General features: G+C 44.9%; 2 protein-coding genes across 3 annotated transcripts in view; one reads left to right on the forward strand and one right to left on the reverse strand.

Annotated features, from left to right (window-relative positions):
* OAT (ornithine aminotransferase) overlaps positions 1-23,095 on the reverse strand; it is a 345,851-nt gene that overhangs the window by 204,070 nt on the left and 118,686 nt on the right. The gene's annotated exons all lie outside the window — the stretch shown is intronic.
* Positions 9,172-23,095, forward strand: part of ZRANB1 (zinc finger RANBP2-type containing 1) — a 41,792-nt gene continuing 27,868 nt past the window's right edge. Inside the window, exons 1-3 of one of the 2 annotated variants that reach the window (XM_068198314.1) lie at positions 9,172-9,334; positions 21,156-21,253; positions 21,937-22,833. In XM_068198314.1, the coding sequence (XP_068054415.1) occupies positions 22,020-22,833 (814 nt within the window). In that variant the 5' untranslated portion in view covers positions 9,172-9,334; positions 21,156-21,253; positions 21,937-22,019. The remainder of the gene's footprint in view (positions 9,335-21,155; positions 21,254-21,936; positions 22,834-23,095) is intronic. The other variant, XM_068198313.1, reaches the window with a different exon arrangement.

A 23,095-nucleotide genomic window follows, 5' to 3' on the forward strand; every position in this document is an offset into this window, starting at 1 on the left:
GAAGCCCATGATCAGTATTAGATGTAAGGACTCAGTGAGCTGTTGGTGAGAGTAAATCTACTCATCCCTCTGCACTGAGCTGGGATATTGATCCAGCACTGGCACAACCAGAAATGCCTTCTGCACTCTGGCAGTCAAAAACTTCAGGAAAAACCTAACCATCTGGTTTGTTTTGTTCTAAAACACTGGAATTATATTTTTAATTGATGAGTTTGAGGAACTGATATTTGTGGGTCTCTTTCGGTCTTTGCTTTTAGTTTCTGAACCTTTTATTTATACTTAGTCAATATTTTATGCTTTTCTGTGCTGCACTGAGGATTAGAAATCTACTTTTAAAATAAAACCCCAGATTCTAACTTAATCACTTGACTCTAGAGGTAGAAGGTCTAGGACAAGAAGCAAACATTCCAAGAAAAACATTAAAATACTGACAGCTGACAGAAGTGTGATGTAACAGTGTTTAACTGAGAAGATCCAACAGGACCATATGCCAAGGCAGTCAACAGCTCTGAGGGGAAGCCAAAGTCCAAGGGACTTTTCTCCAGGGGTTATCAAACCTAAATAAGAAGGAGCTATTTTGATTCTGAGCACCACCAGTGAGGCCTTATTTGGAATATTCTCTGATGTGAGAGGAAGACAGCCAAGAAATGAACGCAGCTGAGCTTTGGAGCCATGTGCTCTGAGGGAAGCCCAGCTCACTTGGCCTCTTCCCTGAGTGCCAGAGGACACTGGGAAAACTCCTGAAGATTAAGCAAATCAGGCAAGATGTGTACTTGGAATAAGAGAGTGAAGATTCAAAGCCAGGATGGCAAGATAAGGGAAACAGCAACAAAATGAAACGGCAGATCTTCTGTTTCTTCAGCAGAGCGGTTGGAAAGATCTAATCCAAACAGGTCTGGGCTCCATTTGAGAAATGAGCTCCCTAATTTGATACAGGTGATCAGCCCCATTCATCTGAACAGCTTCTGCTTCAGACATGGGTAGCCTGGACTCTCATCAGGTTGGATGGGGCTTGGAGCAACCTGGTCCAGTGGAAGGTGTCCCTGCCCATGGCAGGGGGTTGGAACAAATGATCTTTAAAGTCCCTTCCAACCCAAACCAATTTGTGATTCTATGATCAGCTGCGTAATCAATATTCCTAATATAACCATTGTAATGTGATTTTTCTATACCAGTGAAATGTGCCTTGTGGGCAATGGGCCAAAGCTGGGCTTTATCCCTGGGCCTTGGGCCCAGGCCCCTTGACTGTAAAAGCTGGCTTGGCAGAGGCAGAAACCATGGGAAGTCTTGGGGAAACTGGGCTATGTGAAAGCCATGTCCAGGAAGAAAAGGACATGAATCCCTCCTAGCCAAGGATGTCAAAGATTCCACATCCAGTGAAGGAATGTGACCTTCCTGAGACTGAGCAGCTTCACCAATTTCCAGTTATTCCAGCAGCAGTTCAACATTTTGCATAATTTTGTAAAATTTGTTTTATTGATGAAGCTGAATTGCATTGGGCAGAGCTAAGTCAGTGGCTCGGCCTCTCTGCTGCTGTGGTGCTTGGGCAGTAATGAGGTGGACAGAGAATGATTGCACATGGACCTGGCTGGCTTAGGGCAGCAGTGGTTTACTCCTCAGTTAAATATCCTCCCAAATTCTCTGATCCTCGGTCCTCACTCTGACCTCTACGGAAGATCCAGGTCCTTGTAATATTTAAGCAATTGCAGCTGTACACAACCCCAGAGGTGCTCTAAATTGTCCTTTGGTGTTAGAGCCCTTTAAATTTACAGCTGTGCCTGGACATGGGCAGCTCCAGAGCTGCTCTCTCATACAAGTGGAAGCTTTTGAAGCTTAAACTTTTTTCAAAGGGCTTAGGCAAGAGAAACTCAGATGCAGCTGAGATGTGGTTGGAAAACTGAAGCAAAATGTTCCTGAAAGACAAAATCTGTAATTTCTCAGGGTGGCAAGGATTATTTGGGAGACAGCAAACATACTTTTCATATGAAAGCAGCAATGTGTGCTACAAAAAGCCTGTTTATAATACAGCTTACCTACCAGACAGCCACGTCAAGCTGTCAATGGAGAGAGGACTGACAACAAGCTAATGACCTCCTGCTGCTCAGTAAATGTCTCAGCTTTGCTCCAGCATCTCTTTGTGCAGTGGGAGGGAGACAGGGATGGCAGGCAATGTTCTGTTGCAATTATTTTATTCTGTTTCTACCCATTTTTTAGCACAACATACAAGAAAGGCAGGCACAGCAGCTTTTGTGAGGCCTGATACAAGTAAACAATAGTTGCTCAATCTATAATTACTAAATTATTTTCTTTTAAAGTCAGGAATAAAAGCAAGCAAAGAACTGTCCTTCCAGAAAAATAATCTGTTTTGAAAATGATTTATTTTTCTGTTCCCCTCATTGTATCTGTAAATAAGGCAAAGCATTATGAGGTACCCTGCTAGACAGCTTTCTGCAAGATTAAATTAGGAATAAGATGGAAAGCTACTTTTTATGCAGTTGTTGAAACTGCCTATTAGTGATGAAGACTAAGAGAAGGTACAGATTTTTATAGAACACACCTCTAAAATATACTAAAGTATATTAATGTGATAAGAATTTATGGATCAGTCTAGGCCTGAGTTAAAATAAAAATCTCATCCAACATTTCACGATGTTCCAGAAAAAACGCCTTTTCCCCATTTTAATTCCAGACTTGTGTATTCCTTATCTTCCTCAGTTACCATCATCCAAGGTCTCCACTAATGGCTCTAAAATATCCCTGATGTTCTTTCACCATCCTGCTGAGCCAGTAGTGTGGTAATTGGCACTGCTCTGTTGGAATCTCACTCTTACCTGGTTTGTGTTCTGGTTTCAGTTTGAGCCGTCTGTGTTTAATCCTAGATTTGCTCATAAAAAGGATAAGTCTCGATAAATAGGTAAGAGCAAGGCTTCTGAGACACAGAATGAAAATATCCAGAATCCTTAAGCAGTCTGTTGGTGGATTACGTCAACTCAAAGATAGATTTTGCTCCCTCTGGCTCCTCATCAAATAATCTGATTAGCTGGTGCTGATTATGCTGGGCATGATGCACTGTATTCTGCAAACCAGACACAGAATGTCCCTTCTCTGCTGCCTCGTGTGCTCCTGGACAGCCTTACTTACAATAAATCCCATTTTCACTTTTGCCGACCACTAACAGCTTTGGCTCAACTTTGGGGCATATTAAAGCCACCTGATAATGCTGCCTTGCTGCACAGGAGAAGGGCTGGCCTCTCCTAAAGCAGAAAAATGTCTGAGTTTCTGCCTCTCGGTTCCACAGCCCCTGGGTTTAGCATCTCTGGCTTTTATACAATGTTCAGGGAGGGGTGGTGCCACTGGGGGCTCACAAAAGCCAAGAGTCAGAGGCGGGGAGGGGGTTGCCTAACCCAGCATTAAAACCTGTGGCAGCATAAAGTGGTATTTTCATCTCCTCCAGCCCCAGCAGGCAGTGCTGGAGGAGTCAGCGTTATGCTGACCTCACACTTCATTTTCTGCTGCCAGAAGCATTTTGGAGGGGTCTGGGGGCTGGTGGTAGTTAAATGTGTCAGTGGTGATGGCGAGAGAGACAGTGGCCATTGTGTAGAGCCATCTTTAGGCCTGACATTTCTGTACAGCAGTAAGTTTATGGATTTCAGCCCATTTTTAAAGTGGATTTTGTCTCGAGTCCTCACAAATGTCTTACGTGTCCCTGAAGGGACTCAGGCTGCTGCGTCCTTTCAGAGCTGCGTTGTGACTTGTCACTGTCGTCCCTGATGACTTTCAGAGCGCATCCAAAGAGCTCTTCGCATTTTCCTGTTCTATTTTTCTTTCCCCTTTACCGCCCTGTCTCACATTTTCCTGGGTTCCCTCACTCTGTCCTCCCCCTGCATTCCTGTGCTGTGACAGACCTGCTGATGCGTGCTCGGAGCGGCGGCAGCCACGCTGTGCTCACCATCTGGGCCGGGCAGCTCCTGCAGTCTCGTGGAGGCTCCAGATCCTCACTGAGTGCTGGAACACGGCCACCCCATGGCCTCCCAGCTTCCTGCTTTTCTCCACCTCTGCTGCCTCTCTCTTGGCCACAGACTCCTTCACCAGCAAGGTCTGCCCAGTTGAGGAAAGCCTCTAAGGTTCCCCCATCACAGGGCTCAAAGCCTTCAGCTGGAAAGCCTCATCCTGATGGATTTACTCCTTCACCCCCTTCCTCTGCTCCATGTGGAACCAGAAAGGAAGCAAGAAAAATATGAGAACGTGGAAGCTTTCAATGTAAGTGCTCGCCACTTTGAACTTTTTCCTTTCTGCTACCAAAATACATTTCAGAGTGCAGACTTCAGAGACATTTCTGCCCAGTTTTTCCAAGATAGGTTTATTTGTTCTCTATCTTTCCTGGCTGTTTTGTCCCTGAAACAATCACCCCCACACACTGACTACTTGGAGAGCTGTGAGGCGTCTCTTGCAGGCTCCATGGACGTTCTTTCACGTCTCTTCCAACCCAAGGCATTCTATGGTTCTGTGATTTAGCCTCCTCTGACTTCAGCCTTGCCTGGACTGGGGGGAGAGTGACCTAGCTATAGTTGAATACTTTTATGATTCAAATGAAATTGAGAAAAGCAGCCCAAGGATGGGATTCATTGGGTGTAAAGGCTCAGGCTGACTCAGAGGATGAAAACCTGGTAACAAACCAGTGAACCATTTAAAACATCCTGTTCTCAATCCAAAACCTGTGCTTCCTTTGGATTTTTGTGCATTTCTATTCCTCGCCCTTTATCTAAGTGTTGCTAGTCATCCTTGCTCCTGGAAACAGAGGATAAAGCAACGGCAAGAGCAGGATCTGAGGAGCTGGTTGAGTCGGGAGCTCTGCATATCCAAAGTTCAGCTAGTGAGAAATAACCATCTGGTGAGCATGTACATCCCTGCTCCTGGATAAGCTGAGGATGACTCTCCTAATGGGAGCCAGCACCCTGCCTGAGAGCGAGGAGTTACCAGGGTAAAGAGAATTACATAAGAGCAAGATCTGCACTTAGACATCACTAACTAGATGTAATCTTTGCACTCAAGCTGAGGTAATTCTGCTGCAGCACAAAAACACTCCATGCCGGCAGAAAATAATTAGGTTTTTGTCTTTTTTTTTTTTTTTTTTGCTTACCTGAAGCACAATTTTGTGTCGCTGAGTCTCCCCAGCTACTGCACGCAACAAATGTGCTCCTGTGGAATGTTTCAACGCTTGCTTTCTAATTATAGCTTTGGGTATCATTTGCTCGGGTATAAACAGGGTGAATCAGAACAGAACGTCAGGGAGGGTTGAGGGAAAGGCCTTTTACTAACAGCAAGCATCAGGACTGTAAAAAATCAGGGCATCTTGTAAGGCAAAGTGCTCGTGTTTCATAGGAGACAGAGGTAAATTGCAACTCAGGGTTGCGCCAAAAAAATCCTAAATTTATAAATCCTTTGTAGGAAAGGAAGGGAACCTCCCAGCCATCTGCCTTGCTGGCTGCCTGCAAGGCTCACACGTCGCAGGCACAAAGGGTTCCAGGCTGCTGGGGCAGCTCCAGGCTGGCAAGGATGGGAACCAGCAGGGCCCTGAGCTGGATAATCCTGCAAAATCCCAGCATTTGTGCTTGTTGCTTGGGTTTTACCAAATCTGTGAGCTCTGACAAGATTCACTATCAGTGCTTGCTCTGGAGGAACAGGAAGAAAGGAGGTTGGAGTTAGGATGGCTAAGGAAGGTGGGGAGTTACAAGAACAGGGATTTATGATGTTTGAAAAGTGGGGAAAAGAGAAAGCTGGAACACGTATATGTGCAAATGCTATTTTTATCTCATGGTTCCGCTGTGGGTTTATTGTGAGGCACAAGGGGCAGTTGTACAACTCGGTGTGAAGGCACACGAGCTGCAAGGCCTGAGCAAATCCAGCTCTGCAAAGGAAGGTTCCCAAAATAACAGCTTCAGCTGTCAAATGAGTATGACTGTTCCAAATTCCTTCCTAGGGAGTTAAAATTTCTCCTTAAACTGGTGAAAGAAAATGAAAATTTTGGGTGGGATATAGGAAATTAGTACTTGCTTACAACTTCTGCTACTTCTAACAAAAATATAATTATCTTTCTGACATTTAAAAAAAGAAAATATAATCAAATACCAAATCTCTTGAGGACTGGACTATCAAGCCATGTAGATTTTGATTTGCCTCCAAATTAGAAGTCTGAAAGCTCTTCTTGGATAAATTACATGTGTAAATATCAATGTTCTAAACTGCTGAAAGGTCATTCCTCTTGTATTTTATTGTTTAAGTCTAGAACAAATGGCAAACTCCTGCAAGGTAAACCTGGAAGGAGACACCAGCAGATTTTTGAGCTAAAGCCAAAGACATGGCCTTAGCAATAAAGTCACCAACATCAAAACGTCAGGTCATTGGGAGATGCAGCCCAGGGTTTGCTTTTGCTCTGGTAAATATTTTCAAATTCAATTTGCCCACATGTTCTCCTTCGAATACTATCCAGGGACCTTTTTCACTACTCAGAATGCTTCTGTTCTGCAGAGATTAAAATCTCTTAGAATCATAGAATTCTTTGGAATTCTTTTTTTTCAGTTGGTCATAACTCTTTTCCAACCCAATCCCCTCTACGAGTCTGTGGTTCTGATATGTTCCTTGTACTTTCATATCTTTTTATGCAGTCTAATCTATAACAATCAATTCTGGAAATTTCCATTGTTGCACAGTTGAGACAGCATTTAGAATTTACCCCAACATCTCTTCCATCATCTTGCCTAGATGCAAAAAGCAAGGGATACATTTTCATTTTCTGGATGATTTCTAAGCGCAGATATGGTAAAATTCCTTAAGACAAGGAATATTTATTTTACATGACTTATCCAAGTCTTATTAAAAAAAAAAAATTGTCCCCTTTTTTTTCTACAGCTATGTTTTGAGAAATGCACCAATTTGTTCAGTGGAGTCAGAAAGAGAATTCAGTAAATAATTAGTCTGGGAGAGAGAAATCACATTACCTTGCCCCTGCAACAGTTCTCAATGTTTACAGGGAACTAATTTAATTGCAAATGAAGACAAATTTCTATTTCAGTCTCCATAAGTAATTACATTTTACTTGTCCTGACTCCAGTCCTGGTTGTTTGCTTGCTGGACAAAGGGATTTTCTCTAGCCCTGCTCTGCTGGAACATCTCAGGTGCTTTTTTTTATGCTGACTGAGGGAGAAGGGATGGATCCAGCTGGTCCAGGACGAGTTTCCCAATGCAACACCAAGCCCGAGGCATTGTCTAACAGAGCCTGGGAATGGGGAATGAAACCATGGAAATAAGAAAGTGCTAAAACATCTGAGAAAGCCTGAAATAAAAAGTAGTAAGTGCAGTGGGGGGAACAAAAAAATCATGTATCAAATGATGTAAAACCCATGAGGGAAAAGCAAGGACGTGGAGAAATACACATTTCCTGTCAGCGAGCCTACAAGGGCAGCTTAAGGAAGATGAAGTCTCGCAATTTTTGAGTGCAAAGCAAAAAAAAAATATTGCAAACCCAGCACAAGGACTGAACCCAAGGGCTGGCAGAGCTGTTGTTGCTGGTCTTTTCTTCTCAGAAGATAAATGGGCTTTGCACTGCGGGGCTGCTGCCTGGATGAGTCCTTTTGGGCAGGGTGACATCCTGAACTCCAATCCCACGCATTCACAGTCTCGAGTCAGGAACGGCTGGAATCAACATGTGGAGGAAATGTTAAAAATTTATTTCACAGAATCAATTTAGATTGAAAAAGACCTTTGAGACTGAGTCCGACTCATGACCCGACACCACCATATCAACCTGACCATGGCACCTGCTGGATTCTGGATTCCCATGAATTCCTTCAGTTGTTCCATAGCGAAGTATTTCCCGAGTGCTGATGACAAACAGAGTCTTGAGCTGCAGCCAGTGGAGGTTCAGGTTGGACATCAGGAGGAATTTGTTCACAGAAAGGGTGATTAGACATCGGCAGGGGCTGCCCAGGGAGGTTTGGAGTGCCCATCCCTGGAGGTGCCCAAGGAAGGGCTGGATGTGGCACTCAGTGCTCTGCGCTGGGGACAAGGCACAGCTCGGACCCGATGGGCTGAGAGGGCTTTTCCAGCCTCAGTGACCCTGGGATCAGCTGCCACAAACCGATGCTGCTGCCTGGCCGTGTGCCATCGCAAGGAGGGGTCTTTTTTGAGGGATTACTCCCACAGGAACCTCCGATGTCCATATACCCCGTACCACGGTGCATGTGGAGCCACGGGGAGGATGCTCTCGTCTCCACTCCACAACGCTCTGCGCGTTACCTCCGGCAACCCAGGCGCAAGTTCGGCTCGGGGAAGGTGGCGGGGGGACGTGCGGGCCGGGATCGCCCCGAGGGTCCCGCGGGAGCCGCCCTGAGGGGCCGGGCCGGGCCGGGATCGCCCCGAGGGTCCCGCGGGAGCCGCCCTGAGGGGCCGGGCCGGGCCGGGATCGCCCTGAGGGGCCGGGCCGGGCCGGGCCGGGATCGCCCCGAGGGTCCCGCCCTGAGGGGCCGGGCCGGGCCGGGATCGCCCTGAGGGGCCGGGCCGGGCCGGGCCGGGATCGCCCCGAGGGTCCCGCCCTGAGGGGCCGGGCCGGGCCGGGCCGGGATCGCCCCGAGGGTCCCGCCCTGAGGGGCCGGGCCGGGCCGGGCCGGGCCGGGATCGCCCCGAGGGTCCCGCCCTGAGGGGCCGGGCCGGGCCGGGATCGCCCCGAGGGTCCCGCCCTGAGGGGCCGGGCCGGGCCGGGATCGCCCCGAGGGTCCCGCCCTGAGGGGCCGGGCCGGGCCGGGCCGGGATCGCCCTGAGGGGCCGGGCCGGGCCGGGATCGCCCTGAGGGGCCGGGCCGGGCCGGGCCGGGATCGCCCCGAGGGTCCCGCCCTGAGGGGCCGGGCCGGGCCGGGCCGGGCCGGGCCGGGAGGCGCCCCCTGGCGCCCGCCCTCCGCGCGGCACCCCGCGGCAGCGATGACATCACCGCTCTGCGCAAAGAGCCGCCCGCCGATTGGCGGGAGGCGGGAGCGGGCCCAGCCAATGGGCGGCGCGCAGGGCCGGCAGGCCGCGCTGACGTGCGGCTCGGCCGTGCGGGGGTTTATTTTGCTTTGGGCCGCTCCGGCCGCCGCCATTAGAGGAGCGCGGGCAGAGCCTCCCCCCCCCGCCGCGCCGAGTGGGAGCGCCCGCGGCCGCGGCAGCCGCGGCGCCTCGGGAGAGACCATGTCGTGAGCGGGGGGCGAGCGCGGGAGGGGGGGGGGGGCGGCGCGGGGCGCAGGCGGCTCCCAGCGCTCAGAGCGTGTTCCTGAGGGACTGAGGGACGGAACCCGGCGGAGAGGTAAAGCCCCCGTGCTCTCACTGCCTTGCTCGGGCAGCGCTGCAGGGCGGGCGGGCGCGGGGGGAACGGGGGCCAGCTGAGCCGGAGCCGGCCGGGGAGCCGCTGCGGGGTCGGGGGGGCTGTGAGGGGCCGCCTCCAGCGCGGCCCCGGATCCCGCTGCGGTCGGTGTCCCGCGTGGAGCGGTTCGCTGAGGGAAGGCAGGCTGGCACAGCCTCGCTACAAAGGCAGGGAACTCGGATTTCTCCTCCCGTGGCTGCTGCTCCGGACCCCGGGCTGTGGTGCCTCAGTGTGCCTGGTGAGATCATGCCTGTGCTGCCTCCCTCCCACTTCTTCCCACCCTCCTGCTTGGATTCTGTTGGTGGTCGGATGTGCCTGTGTGGATCTGCACGCGGTGGTGGAGCAGGGGATGGGAGCGATGGGTTGTGTCCGTAGATTTTGGGTAGCAGAACTTCCATGATAATGCCTGTCCCATCCTTGGAAGTGTCCACGGCCAAGTTGGACGGGGCTTGGAGCAACCTGGGATAGTGGAAGGTGTCCCTGCCTATGTCAGGGGTTTGGAACAAGATGATCTTTAAGGTCCCTTCAAGCCCAAACCACTCCGTGATGCATTCTGTGATTCTGCGATCACCTATTGTCGATGCTTTATCAGAAGTGAAGTACAGAGTGAGAAGTATTTCAAAATCGAGCTCGTCTTTGGGAACCGAAGACCAAACAAAAATTGGGAAAGTTGGATTAAGGAGCGAGGCAGACCTTGGTAAATCCACGCTGCCAGCGCCTCCCTGTCTGCTTTCACGGTCCCAGACTGCAGCAGCTTCCTGGCAGGATAAGATAAACTTGTCTGCGGAGGTCATGGATGGGTCTGTGAGTCCTTCCTTGGGAGTGACAGGATCAGCCTGTCCCCGCAGCAGTCAGCGCTCCCTTGGGAGCAGCGGGTGGGAGAAATGATGGAGAAGATGGATCCGGGTGTCCCGCACGGCTGGCACAGCCCGCCTGCTGAGAACTTTCTGCTGCCACGGTGACTTTCAGCGATGGCAATGATGACAACTTTTTCTGGAATTCTTGGGGCTTGATGTAGTAAACAAACGTTGTTTGACGGGCTTTGTGCTGTGCTTGAACAGTCTCTGCTCACCAGCTGCCTGCCGTGTCACAAGTGGTGGAGCTGGCATGTGAATTTAGGGCTTTGATGTGTTTGTTGGGGCAAAAATTGAGAGGTGAGATGTCTTCTGTGTAGTTAGTCCCTCTTTCTCTTCTTAGAGGTCACTCTGTCGTGAGCAGAACCTTTTAACAGTAGTTCAGGAGAGATCTGCTGTAATCAGTTTTGTTTTTCCATCTGCTTATCGGTCTCACAGAAGATATTTGCGAGGCTTATTTATTTCCCCCCACCCCCTTTTTCAGTAATTACTCAGGGGGAGACAGGTGAGCAGCAGGAGGTGTTCTGGAACTCTTTTGCTGGCCTCCTTCTGCAGGCCAAGCTGAGCTGGTGTTTCAGCATGTGGAGGCTGGCATGTCGTATGTGAAGGATCACCTCTGCTTTCAGTGCCTCACAGCATTCAAAGAGAATAAAGCCTTTGGATGCGTTGCATTTCGTGGGATTTGTGAAACTGCAGTTGTGTGGTGTAGTTCTCTTGAAGGAAAAAGAAATTTGTACTTTACTTTCCTTGTGCTGCTTAAGCAAGGGCGGGCAGGTAGGGGTGACACCAGCGGGGCCATGATCTGTTCGTGTGGAGCTGTGTCTATTAGCATTCTCTCAGAAGTATAATTACAAATATTAATGTAATTGGAATGCTGAGTGGCACAAAAGCATCAACGGGGTTCATCACAGAAGCGTGACTTTAATTGGAGACTAATTCCAGCTCAGAATGGGTCAAGGGGACATTTTTAGCTTTGTGTGTGGCTGTTCTCATTGTGTGTTGTTTGACCTGTAAATTCCTTGGGGACAGAAATTCCCACTCATCTTTGGTGCCCTTTGCAAGAAGGATCTGTAAATAAGTCAGAATTGTAAGTAGGAAATACTTTACTGATTGAATGGGAGGTTATTTTTAATACAGTCAATCAAATAATCAAATGTTCTCTCAGGCACTTTAAAGTGAGATTTACTGGCTCCTTCATGTGGTATTAACTTGGGTGTTAATGTTTCTCTTTCCAGCTTCTCTTTGCCATATCAGTTCTAGCACAACTTCAGATCAATACATTCCTTGTCGTGATGTGCTCTCTGCTAATCACAGCAAAGCATTTAAACTGCTACTGCCAGTTCTCTTAATAATCTCATGCCCTTTCCTCCCCCCAAAATTTGAAGACTGGGTTATTTTGGGCTGTTCAAAATTGATGTCAACAAGTAATCCTCAGTTTAACTAGATGAATTATGATCCACAGTCTCCTGGTACTAAAATGGAACTAAACTTCAGTTTGGCAGCTGAAAATGGCTGGCTTAGCTGTAACAGAGTTCTTAATTTATTTTTTTTAATAGTACTATGTGTGAGGAGGGAAACAAGGCAAAGTTGAAAAGAGAATTTTTTTTCAACACAGCTGCTGAAGAGTTTGCCATTTCCCTTGTCAGATGGCGTAGCTTGGTAAAATCAGTTTAGTAACATAGATAATTGTAACTTTGTCATGTCAGTTGAATGAAATTTATTACACCTTAAAGCACTTGTCTTCAAATGAAGATTTCAAACATTTGGGATCCAGACACTTTGCTGGTACTTTCCATAGCATTTATTGTGTAGCTGTCATTGCTTCAGTGTGCACAGGATTGTGACTGTGCTCATTTTTACATCATCAGTGGCTGGAGCACAGCTGCTCTATGTAGTTAATTCTTTCGAAGCTTTCTTGATGTGCAAGATTAATAATTACCTCTTTGGGGCCTACCAGTTAACATGCTTAAAAAGAAGAACTGTCATACTTCAACAAGAATTCTGAGAGTGTGTTAATCTATAATAATAGTTATGATTTTGTGTTTCCTTCTTTTGTGGTATAGGCAGGTGTTCAAGAGCTCTGTACTCAAACTGGAGCTGTGTCCACCTGGCATTTTTCAAAACAACTTTTTTACCTCTGCTGGTATCCCATTTATGCAGAAACTCACTTGGTGTAGACCAGAGAGAGGGGAGGTGTGGAGGGGATGGAGCAGGGAATGAGGGCAGTGATGTTTGAAGAGGGAACTCTCTTCAAGAGGGAGCTGATACGGAGTCCCTGGTTCAAGAAAGCAGAAGGAATAGTAGGTTTTTTACAAGGAATATGGGGAGGTAATACAGTGGAAGTATTGGTAATGACTGGTATGTGCAGAGCATCTTGCCTAGGAAGCAGCCAAATTTGCAGCCCTTTTGCATTTTCTACCGTACAGGAGATAAAATTAAGTTGGCATTTTTCCCTTTGGTTATTTGGATTTTTGGATTTGTCTTGATGTAATCTGTTCTGCTTGTTCTTAAGACAAGGATACTACTGCGTGGCTTGTTGTTGTTTTTTTTGATTGTTTATTTTTTATTATGGTCTACTAAGTTGGATTTTTTTTTTCTGAGAATGGCTTGCAAATTCTACATTAAGGACAGTTATTACTTCTAAGAAAAGTGCTGGAGAAGACACAGGATTTAAGATTGTTTTTAAGTTCAGAACTGAGCTGAAAATACATGAAGTACTGAGAACTAGGTACAGAGTGAAAATAGACATGTAACCTGCTGCCCGGGGAATGTGGGGCTGCAAGGATGGACTTGTGTCTGCTTTGGCACGTGGAAATAGGGCTGTGTAAGTAGGACTTGTGTCTGGAACTGTGACTTGTGAGCAAGGAGGCTGCAGCCTTCTCCTCTTCCCCTCCCTCCCGCTGTGCCAGAAGCCAAGGCACGGTGCTGCTTTATTTGGGTTATGTTTGCCATTACTTCTGTAGTCAAATGTTAAGGTTTCAAAATCCTCCATCTGGTTCTTTGACTTCAGTTTGATTTAGCATCTGATCCTGAGAAGCTGTTTCTAATAAAGCAGAGAAAGTTGGGGTTACTGAGGAGTTTGTGGGCATTAAGAAACTTTGGGGAGGTATGTTTGTTTTCTTGGTAACTTCTACATATTCAGGAGTTAGGGTTCCTGAGCTAAAGAAAGCTGTCAGAGCCATGATTTCTGTGACTTCTGTGAGTCTGGAAGGAAAAATAAACTTGAGTGATCTGTTTTTTGTTTGGTTGGTTGTTGTTTTTGGGGTTTTTTTTTCAGTGTATCAGAGCTATTTTTTCAGTTATTTTTTTGTGACTTTGAATTTACACACACTTTTATAGGTCCACTCATTTAAAAACGCTGTGGTTCTTGGTGCAGTCAGTTGATTATCTGGGAAGAAAAAAGTCTGTCATAAATCTCATAAATGTGTATAATTTTGGCAAAAAAATAGGAAGTTTGTTTTATGATTGTTGGTTTATGAGAGAATCTTGTTTTTTGTGGTTGTTGGGACCATAAGTGCATTGTGAGAGCTTGACTTGTGGTTAATGGGCTTGAAAGTTTTCCTTGAGTCTCCAGTCATCTTCCAGTATCTATGCAGGGATCTGCAGAGACAGCTGGCATATTTATTCCTTGCTGTTATTTCAGTACTCCCCTGGAAGAGCCTCAATCTACAGGTCTTGGGTTCAAGAAGTGTTGATGATCAGCTTTTGTTTTTTACTGGTTCTCAGTGCCCTGGTGAGTCAGGGGGGTTCTGTCCTGGACTCCTGTCTGTCATTGACACCATCTGACAGATGGGCCAGTGGGTTCAGGTTTTACCTGCAGTGCCTTCCCCTTACTGGATGCCTGCTGAGAAGCTCATTTTTAGCTTGCTGAACGGCTGAGATGGGCTGCTGGACTAGTCACTTTTTTATTTTTTACCTCTCCATTGCTGTTTAGCTTTGTAGGGATAAAAAGAAATGTCACCTCATGGCTTTTAAAGGGCTTATTGCCTTCAGTAGAAACTTACTCCCACCCCAGAACCTGTTAGTACTGCTTTAGAGCTGTTACTTTGAAACTTTCCAGGACTGCAGAGTGCCCTGCAGTGATTAACTCAGAGATGTGGATTATTAAATGATCCATAATAGCTATAAAATACAGATTACTAATCATATGGTTAAAAAAAAGCAATTAAAAAAGGAAAAAGAACTGGTATCTGTGTCGCTAGAAGGAATTTGGATTTGTTTTCCCTGTGGTATTTGACACTAGCTCTTTGCACTGTGTTAAGCAGCAGCATCCATGCTAGTGGACTTTGTGTGCTGTGATAATAGCATTTTTGCTGCTATTTTTTCTTTTTTTTTTCCTCTTTTTGATACTTTGCTGCCATGCCAGCATCTTAGGAAGAACTGGATAAAATGAGTGTAGTTTGTTTGGCTCACTTGAACTGGGACTTGCCTTAAGTGTATTCCAGTGGGAAAGGCTTGCACCAAAGACAGTCCTTGGTGGTGTCTGAATGTGGCTTGTCATAAATTAGGAGCAAACTGCCCAATAGTGGATGCTGAGTGTGTGTTTCCATGTTTCCTTTGGAGGCAGGTGGTTTTCCTCCTCTAAATGGTGACTGCATGTGTAGCCCCGCTTTAATTTATGGTCAGCCAGCATTGAGGAGGTCCAGGGGATAATTACAAGAAAATGTACAAGTCTTGGTGTAATGTTCCTGCTGTTGGACAGGTTTAAGTGTTTCAGGGTTTTGATGTCTGACTCCACAGTGTGTTTTCAGTCAGAGCGTGACATCTGGTTTTCCTCCTTGTGTGTGAGGATGGCTGAGAGCTAAACAAAAATGGGTCTGGTGTTTGAGGCACAGTCTAAACACAGATAAACTGTTTTTGTATTTGACCTCACTTTTTACAAAGAAACATCTTGTTCAACTTCTGTACTTTGTCCAAGGCTAATGTCTTTATAAAAACGAAGTTTTAACAGTTCTGTTGTTTTATTGTGTACGTCTGTTACTGTAGATCTTAAGTCAATATTCATCTGTTGCTGTTCATGGTCAAATTCATTAAACACTGCTGGCTGTATTTATGCAAATCTTCTATCATAGCTCATTATTTTAAGTAATTTTGTTGGGTTTTGATTAGTATTGTGTGGGAGATGTTGTGCATTATGTAACTGTTAAACTGCTTACTCGTGTTTGCCCAAATGGTGTTGGTTTCTAAGCAGTCGGTTTTATTTAATCCATCCTAATGTGTAGTAACATCTCATCACGACAGTTGTTCACTTTTAATTGAGCTTAAAACAAAAAAGCAACCCTGACAAAGAAAGAGAGCTGAACTGCAAGCTGCTGCTACTGGGTTTTTATAGGTTGTTTTCAGCAGTTAAGATTTTCTTAGCTTTTAGTCACAAATGTAATAGAGCTGGATGGAGTTTGACCCATTTGAGATGAGTAATGAATAAAATGCAAACTTGCACCATGCAAATTACACAAGAAGGTTAACTGCAGTGGCTAAAAGCACAGAAATGCTTCAAGAGATAAACATTAAAATTTAAAAAAAGACAGCAGAAAGAGAAAATATTTACTATTCTCAAATATTTCTTAATTCTGTATGAGTTTCCAGCTTTTGCAGACGCATCCGTTTACATTAAGTTGTAGACCTAAAGTTCATTGTCAGTCTTGTATTTCAGATGTCTCCAAAGATCAGAAACCTGCCAGCTGTTTTCCTTCTCAGTGCATGGAGCATTAGCAAAATTGGACATCCTCTTGCATTAAAGCTGCATATCAATTCTTTTGCTTATGAAAAGTCAGCAGTTGGGTTGGAAGTGTGAATAGAATATTGAAAAGAAAGCTGAAGCAAAATCAGCGTAATTTTTCTGAATACCATAAATACCTAATAAAGTAGATATAAGATGCTTTGAAATGAGATACTAATCCATAAAGCAGAATGAAAACAATTTTTTATTAATTTTATGTAAATGAAAGCCATTTGAATTCGCCCAATGAACAGACTTCTGAATATGTTCAGAAGTTAATTCTTACTTTCTTGCTTTTTTTGGTTGAGAGAACTGTGTTTCTTGCACTGTGTTTCTTTGTGAGAGCTGAGGTCTCCTGGATTTTAACTCATTCCCCACTTATAAGATGAAAAGTTTTAGGTAGTGAGGCAGGTCATACCTAAAAATCTGCAGTAAGAGTATTTTCGGTGATCTGGACTATCAAAACTGAAGAAAATGTCTGAAGTCACTTAACATGCTAGATTGAAAATATTTTACTTGGACCTGAGTAACTGTCTACAGGTTTTTTTCTCATGCACCATTGCTGCTGTAGTTTATAAACTGTTGTGATGTGCATGGGAGTGATTGGCTCTTCAATGGAATTCAGATTTGTGCCAGTCTTACCTGGATGATGCTTCTCTTGAGACAGCAGCCTCGTCCCTGCTGCTGGTGCTGGGGGGAGCAGAGGAGCAGCTCCCCTGCTCAGGGGAGCAGAGGTGATCCCTGTGTGTTTGGAGCAGCCCTGAGGATGGGAGGGTGAGGCAGTTTGACAGAGCCTCCCAACCCTGCTTGTATGTGTTTGGTGAGAAGGGTTTCTGCATTCTGTGGCTGCTGCAGTCTGGGTCCAGTTCCTGCTGTTGGCACTGCACACAGCCAGCTGGTGTTCTTCAAGGAAATCAACATTTCCTAAGTAAACCCCCCACCTCCTTGAGCAGCTTGCAGAAATTATTCCAGTGCTCTTTTGCTGAGATGACAGAGTGTTTTCTCCTTTTTGCAGCTCTGTTTGGGACCGAATCATTGTCTTTTTAAAGAATTGTTCTAACAACCAAAGCAAAGTATGCTTGTTTGTTAAATTCCTTGCTTCAGTGTGTTCAGGCTAATGCAGAAAATGCTTCTGTGTTTGTGGCTTCACAATAATCTTTCCATTCTTTATTATAATACATAAATACTACTGCAAAGCTTTCAGATTCAGTGCTGATCTGATCTGTTTATTCCATTGATGAAGTCAGGGTTCTTAATTTTATTTAAATTAATTTTAGGAGATGACAGTGGAGCTTATTGTTAGTTGCCCAAGTTCAAGCTTTCTGCTTGTAAGATTCGGATCTGTGGAGGCTTATACTTGAATTATTGAGAAAGGAGAGCAATTAGCTGAAGGTACAGTAAGTTTGGTAAGGTAAGAGAAGAAAGTCCACCTTGGAAAATAAGGCTAGGATTTGTGAAAGGTTTTACTTCTATACTCCTGAAGTGCTGTATTAATAGATTCTGCATTTGGTTATAGAGATCCCTTTCTTTCAGAAAAAGGTACTTCTGCGTATTGTGTTCATCTGAAAAGTTGCTTTAGTATTTTAAAATAAAGAAACCAGCCTGCCTTTCTTTTCGGAGCAGCCTGTGAGAGGCAGCTGCATGGGGGGAAGGAGGGTGGTTCTTGATTCGCCTTGCAAGTCTTGCTGAAGGCTGATGCTGGCACCTTGGGCTCCCTTTTTCTCTCTAAACACGGAAGCGGTTTTATTTGAAAATCCATAGACATGAACAAAATGAATTGGAGGTGGGAACACTGATTTGATCGGTGTAATTACGTAAGGTTTCAGCCAGCACAGATGCCAGCACCATCCCAACAAAAGTCTGTGGTGTAGACTGGTCTAAATCAGCATCTGGCCTGTTTGCAGGGAGGGCTTGATGGTTTAATGAAGTGGAGCTCCATATTGTTCCTTGTTTGAGCCAAAGCAAAAACAACTTCTGGGCACAGCGAATAATTAAATTGAGGGAGTGTGATATATCCTGTCATAAAAGTGCTGCTGGAGAACTTCATTGTTTCTTCCCAATTTGCGTGAGCGGCTTTGTGTTTTCCTGTGCACCCAAAAAGATGAATGTTCTTAAAAATTGAAGCAAAGAAAAAAAAAAAATTCTAGTTTTTCTAGGTCACCTTTTACAACTGACTTCATGTAGTAAAAGGGTGATCTGATAAGGTTTTGATTTTTTTTGTTTGTTTGTTTTCTTTTTGCCTTATTTATCAGAACTTAATATATTTTTCTATCCAGTGTGTTGAGTTACTCTACAAGTGTGTCTAGAAGACACTCAGCACACTGTCTAAACTGATCAACTGGAATTTGTTTGAAGTTTTGTGGGTTTTAATTTCTTGTCTGCTCGTGCTTTTTGGTCATAAAGGCATGCACCTGCACTTCACAGTCACTGTGTTGCTATTTCTCTGTCAGAGGATGTGCTCCATGATTCAGCTTCTCCTCTGTGAGGAATCTAAAATAACAAGTTGACTTGAAAACAGAGTCAAAGAAGTAATTGGGAAAAAATATAATAAGCTTCAAACTGCTGCGGCTGGATGGTGATGCTGTATCACCAGTAAATCAGAGAATCACAGAGTGGTCTGAGTTGGAAGGGACCTTAAAGCTCATCTTGTTCCAGTCCCCTGCCATAGGGACACCTTCCACTATCCCTGCTGCTCCAAGCTCCTTGGCCACTTCCAGGGATCCAGGGGCAGCCACAGCTGCTCTGGGGCAACCTGTGCCAGGGCCTGTTCCCCCCGACAAGGAAGAATTGATTCTTAATACCTAATCTAAACCTACTCCCTTTCAGTGTGAAGCCATTTCCCCTTGTCCTGTCATTGCAGTTCCTGATGTAAACAAAGTTGGATGGGTCTGGTGTCTCTGACCTCCAGCTCTGCTCCCACCAGATCCATCTATGGGTAGCTACCCCTGGTGAGTAGAATTGGAGGTCAAATCAAGTGAAAACAGTAAAAAAACCCCAATGCTGAATTTCCTCTCTGTACTTGGTGTTGGCAGAGCTGTCCAGGAAGAGAAATTGTGTTGCTCTGTTGAGCCTTTTTATATTCTTTACTTCATAATAACCCGAAGCCTTGTGCTTAGAGGTGGTGAGCTCATATCTCAGAGGCTTTCAAATACCGCAGCTTCTCTAAGAATTATGTCTGAGAGCATCTGCTTTTTAAGGGGCACAGTAGATAATTGCAGCTAAAAAGCTGATTTTGGGATAGGTATGAAAGCTTTCCTGTAAAGTGGGATGTCCTGAGCTATTTTGTTTCCTAAGTAGTATCTCAGTACTTGTTTAGATTGTTTTTGCAGCCAGCTGCTTTCCAGCTTGAGCTGCAATCTCCTTTCCTAGTCTTAATATCACTAAAACAGATGATGTGTTGTTTTCATGCCCCATCCCAAATGTGGGTTGAGATTTGTCTGCAGTGGGAACTGCTTTGTTTAAGGCCTTAACAAACTAGGGCAGGGAAGAAACCGTGTACAGTTATAGATACCCGTCACAGACTGTTCATGGATTTGATGGGAAGCATCACCTACTCTAAGCAAACCAATTTCTGCTCCAGTAGGAATTATTCTCAAACACTGGAGTCTTGGGACAGCCACTTTTGGTGGTCCTTGGTGGCACAATCTGTTGGTGGCAGTGGGCAGGTGCACGGGCAGTGTGCTCCTGCCTTCTCTGTTCTGAAAACCCTGTTCAACTCTCCCGTGTTTCTAACTACAAAACATAAATTCCTAAAAAAACTTTACTGTTTCTAGAGAGAAGAAGCTTATTAAGAAAGTAATTAAAAACATTATTTTTAGAACTGGGGGAAAAGCTTTGACCAAATGGAATAGATAAAACTGGTGTCTAATGTATTAATATAGGAGGTGCTTTGGCAAAGTAGAGAAACCTTTTTTCCTTAGAATTCCCAAAAAGTCTTCCTTACAAAGTCATCTTTAGTAAAATCAAATTAACTTTGTATTCTCCTGTATATATGTATACATTTTTCACTTACTTTGTCACAGATATGGGGTCCCTGATATGATCCAGCTCCTTTTTCCCCATTATAAAAGGGCATGGACATCTGTCAGGAATGGTGGAGGGGAAGCAGCAGGAAATCTGATTGCTTTTCAGCACATTCCTCAGTGTGCCACAGTTTTATAATGTAGAGGTGGAAGTGAAGTGCTCTGCAGGCTGTTCAAACCAGTACTGTGGAACCCGAGCTTTATGAGAGAGCTTTCTGTGTTCCTGATTGCTCCTGAGCTTTCATGCAGCATAAATATGGATTGCTATGGAAAAGGATAGTGCTGCCCTCTCCTCTGTCCTGGCCATGCGATAGCCCCTCATTGATGCAGCCACCTGATCTGCTGAATAGATCACTTGAGCTCTTGGAAAAAACCCGTGTTCAGTGCTGGAGTCCTCAGGAGGAGATAGTAGAAATACGGCTGACAAATTTAAGTAGAAGTTTCAGCTATGCCTTGATAGAGCAAGGTGTGTGTGAAGGTATTTCAGTGAAGAATGTACTAACTCATAAAACACTGGCTGACTGGGGAGCAGGTATTAGCTAACTTTTGGGTTGATGTGTCTAGTTTTGAATTTAATCCTGTTGTACAGCTTGTGAGTTTTAGTTTCCTGGGCTCCGGGTGGTCTTGTTAGCTGAGAGAGTTGCAGTATGATAAATAAGAAGTGTTGGTCAAGTGATGTGACAAGTTTGTATTTAATCAGTATTTGCCTTCTTAAAATTTGTATTTGCCTTCTTAAAACTAGCACTTTGTTGAGTTTTACACTCTGGGTAGCTATTCTGGGGTAAGGGAGGAAATGCTGTGTACGTTTGTCTGTTTGTCCTTTATCTACCTGCCTCACCCTTTCCCTCTATTATGCTCTCCACACAAAGCTTTTTCTGCCTTCCCCATCCAGAGTTTCAGATTGCAGTAAGAGTGTTCATGGATGTTTTGGTGTGAACTTGTTGCTTGGGTCTACTTCTTTTACTTCAGTAGATTGACCACTTTGTGTGGCCACTGTTTTTTATAAATACTGGTTTATTTTAACCAGTCTCTCGTGGCCTCAGCAGGTCATGACTGGGTCTAACCAAGTAAATTGGGATTAGAATAGGTGTGGCATTTAATAATTAACTTTCTTGTTACTCAGGTCCAGTAGGAAACCTATAATGAGTCTGTTTTCATTTTGTTTACAGGAATAGTTATCTGCTTAGTCTCATCCTTCGTATTTGGCAATCTGAAGAAAAGGTCTGAGCCAGCATGAAGACAGAATCCCCTCTTCATTAGAGAAAAAGTGAGTTGGAATTGGATTGAAAATCTGAATTTGTAGCATGAAAATTCTGTCTTAGCCTGCCAACACACAGTGCTTGTACTTGCTTTCAAGTGGCATTTTCACTTTGTAATACTTCTGATATGGATGATGTCCAGTCAAGACCTAGTCTTGGTTAAGCACATTTCTAAAATTTTCAAATTGTAAATATTTTATGTAAATTCCAACACCCTCCTTTACTGAAAGAACTGCTTACTCACTGTGTAACTGCCCACCTGATACACTCTGTACTTCCAAATCCTGTCAGGTCCATTACAGGACTTAGACTTTGTGTTCCTTTTCTTGTATTGCTGTGTCCATGTGAAGTTTTATTTTAAAAATGTAATATTTATAACTTGTTTCTGTAGCTGTAGTGGTCATTTCTCCAGTATTCTCAGTGCTTAATGGGTATTCTGAATTTGTTTGGAAGTGTCTGTGCCGATTTGAAGAGTTTCAGAAATGCAGGACTGAGGTTTTTTCTCATTTTTGCACTTGTAAATCTCAAAATCTGCATGTAAAATGCCGGTAGGTCAAGTCTTACCCTTTTCATAGTGATATTACTCCCCTTAGATGTTGTAATAATATCAATTAAAAAAGACTTGCCGGTTAGCCCGGCCTGATTTTTATATCCACAGGGTTAAATCTCATTCATTTGTTGTTTTGAGCAGCTCCTTTGCTGGCCCTGTGTACTGATGGTGTGTTCTGACTCCCCAGCTTTCTGCTCGCCGCAGTTCATTTCAAGGAGTGCACGATGACAGAGCGTGGAATTAAATGGGCCTGTGAGTATTGTACATATGAGAATTGGCCTTCTGCAATCAAGTGCACCATGTGTCGTGCCCAGAGACCCAGTGGAACAATTATCACAGAAGATCCTTTCAAAAGTGGTTCCAGTGACATCGGGAGGGACTGGGATCCTACGAGCACTGAAGGAGGGAGCAGTCCTTTGATCTGCCCAGATTCCAGTGCAAGACCAAGGGTTAAATCATCCTACAGTATGGAAAGTGCAAATAAATGGTCGTGCCACATGTGCACGTACTTGAACTGGCCAAGAGCTATAAGGTGTACCCAGTGTTTGTCTCAGCGCAGGACCAGGAGTCCCACGGAGTCCCCTCAGTCTTCAGGCTCCGGCTCCAGACCGGTCCCTTTTTCCGTGGATCCGTGTGAGGAGTACAATGACAGAAATAAACTAAACACAAGGGCTCAGCACTGGACTTGTTCTGTTTGTACATATGAAAACTGGGCCAAGGCCAGGAAATGTGTTGTATGTGACCACCCCAGACCCAACAACATTGAAGCAATAGAACTGGCGGACACAGAAGAGGCTTCTTCCATCATAAATGAGCAAGACAGGGCTCGGTGGAGAGGCAGCTGTAGTAGTGGTAATAGCCAAAGAAGATCTCCACCAACAACCAAACGTGAATCTGATGTGAAAATGGACTTCCAAAGAATTGAATTGGCTGGAGCTGTTGGCAGCAAGGAGGAGCTTGAAGTTGACTTCAAAAAACTAAAGCAAATAAAAAATAGAATGAAAAAGACTGACTGGCTGTTCCTAAATGCTTGTGTGGGTAAGTTGTTTACTGCTACCTTCTGCTCTTGTGCTGGTGGTTAAATATTTTGGGAGAATGAAGAATTAAAACAGAAACTTGGCATTTGATTTCAAACCAGCTTTTTTTATCTCTGCATTTCCATTTTAAAAAGTAAGCCAAATGTAGAGGTTCCTGAAATAGCACCTGCTGAGAGAGGCTGTGAAGTTCATCCATAATCTGAAGAGGGTTAGACGTGTCTCTCAAGTGTACTTGGACTTTTCTGACCTTTTGTAGAAATGGA

The sequence above is a fragment of the Anomalospiza imberbis genome, chromosome 8 (genome assembly GCF_031753505.1).
Source record: "Anomalospiza imberbis isolate Cuckoo-Finch-1a 21T00152 chromosome 8, ASM3175350v1, whole genome shotgun sequence".
NCBI lineage: Eukaryota > Metazoa > Chordata > Aves > Passeriformes > Viduidae > Anomalospiza > Anomalospiza imberbis.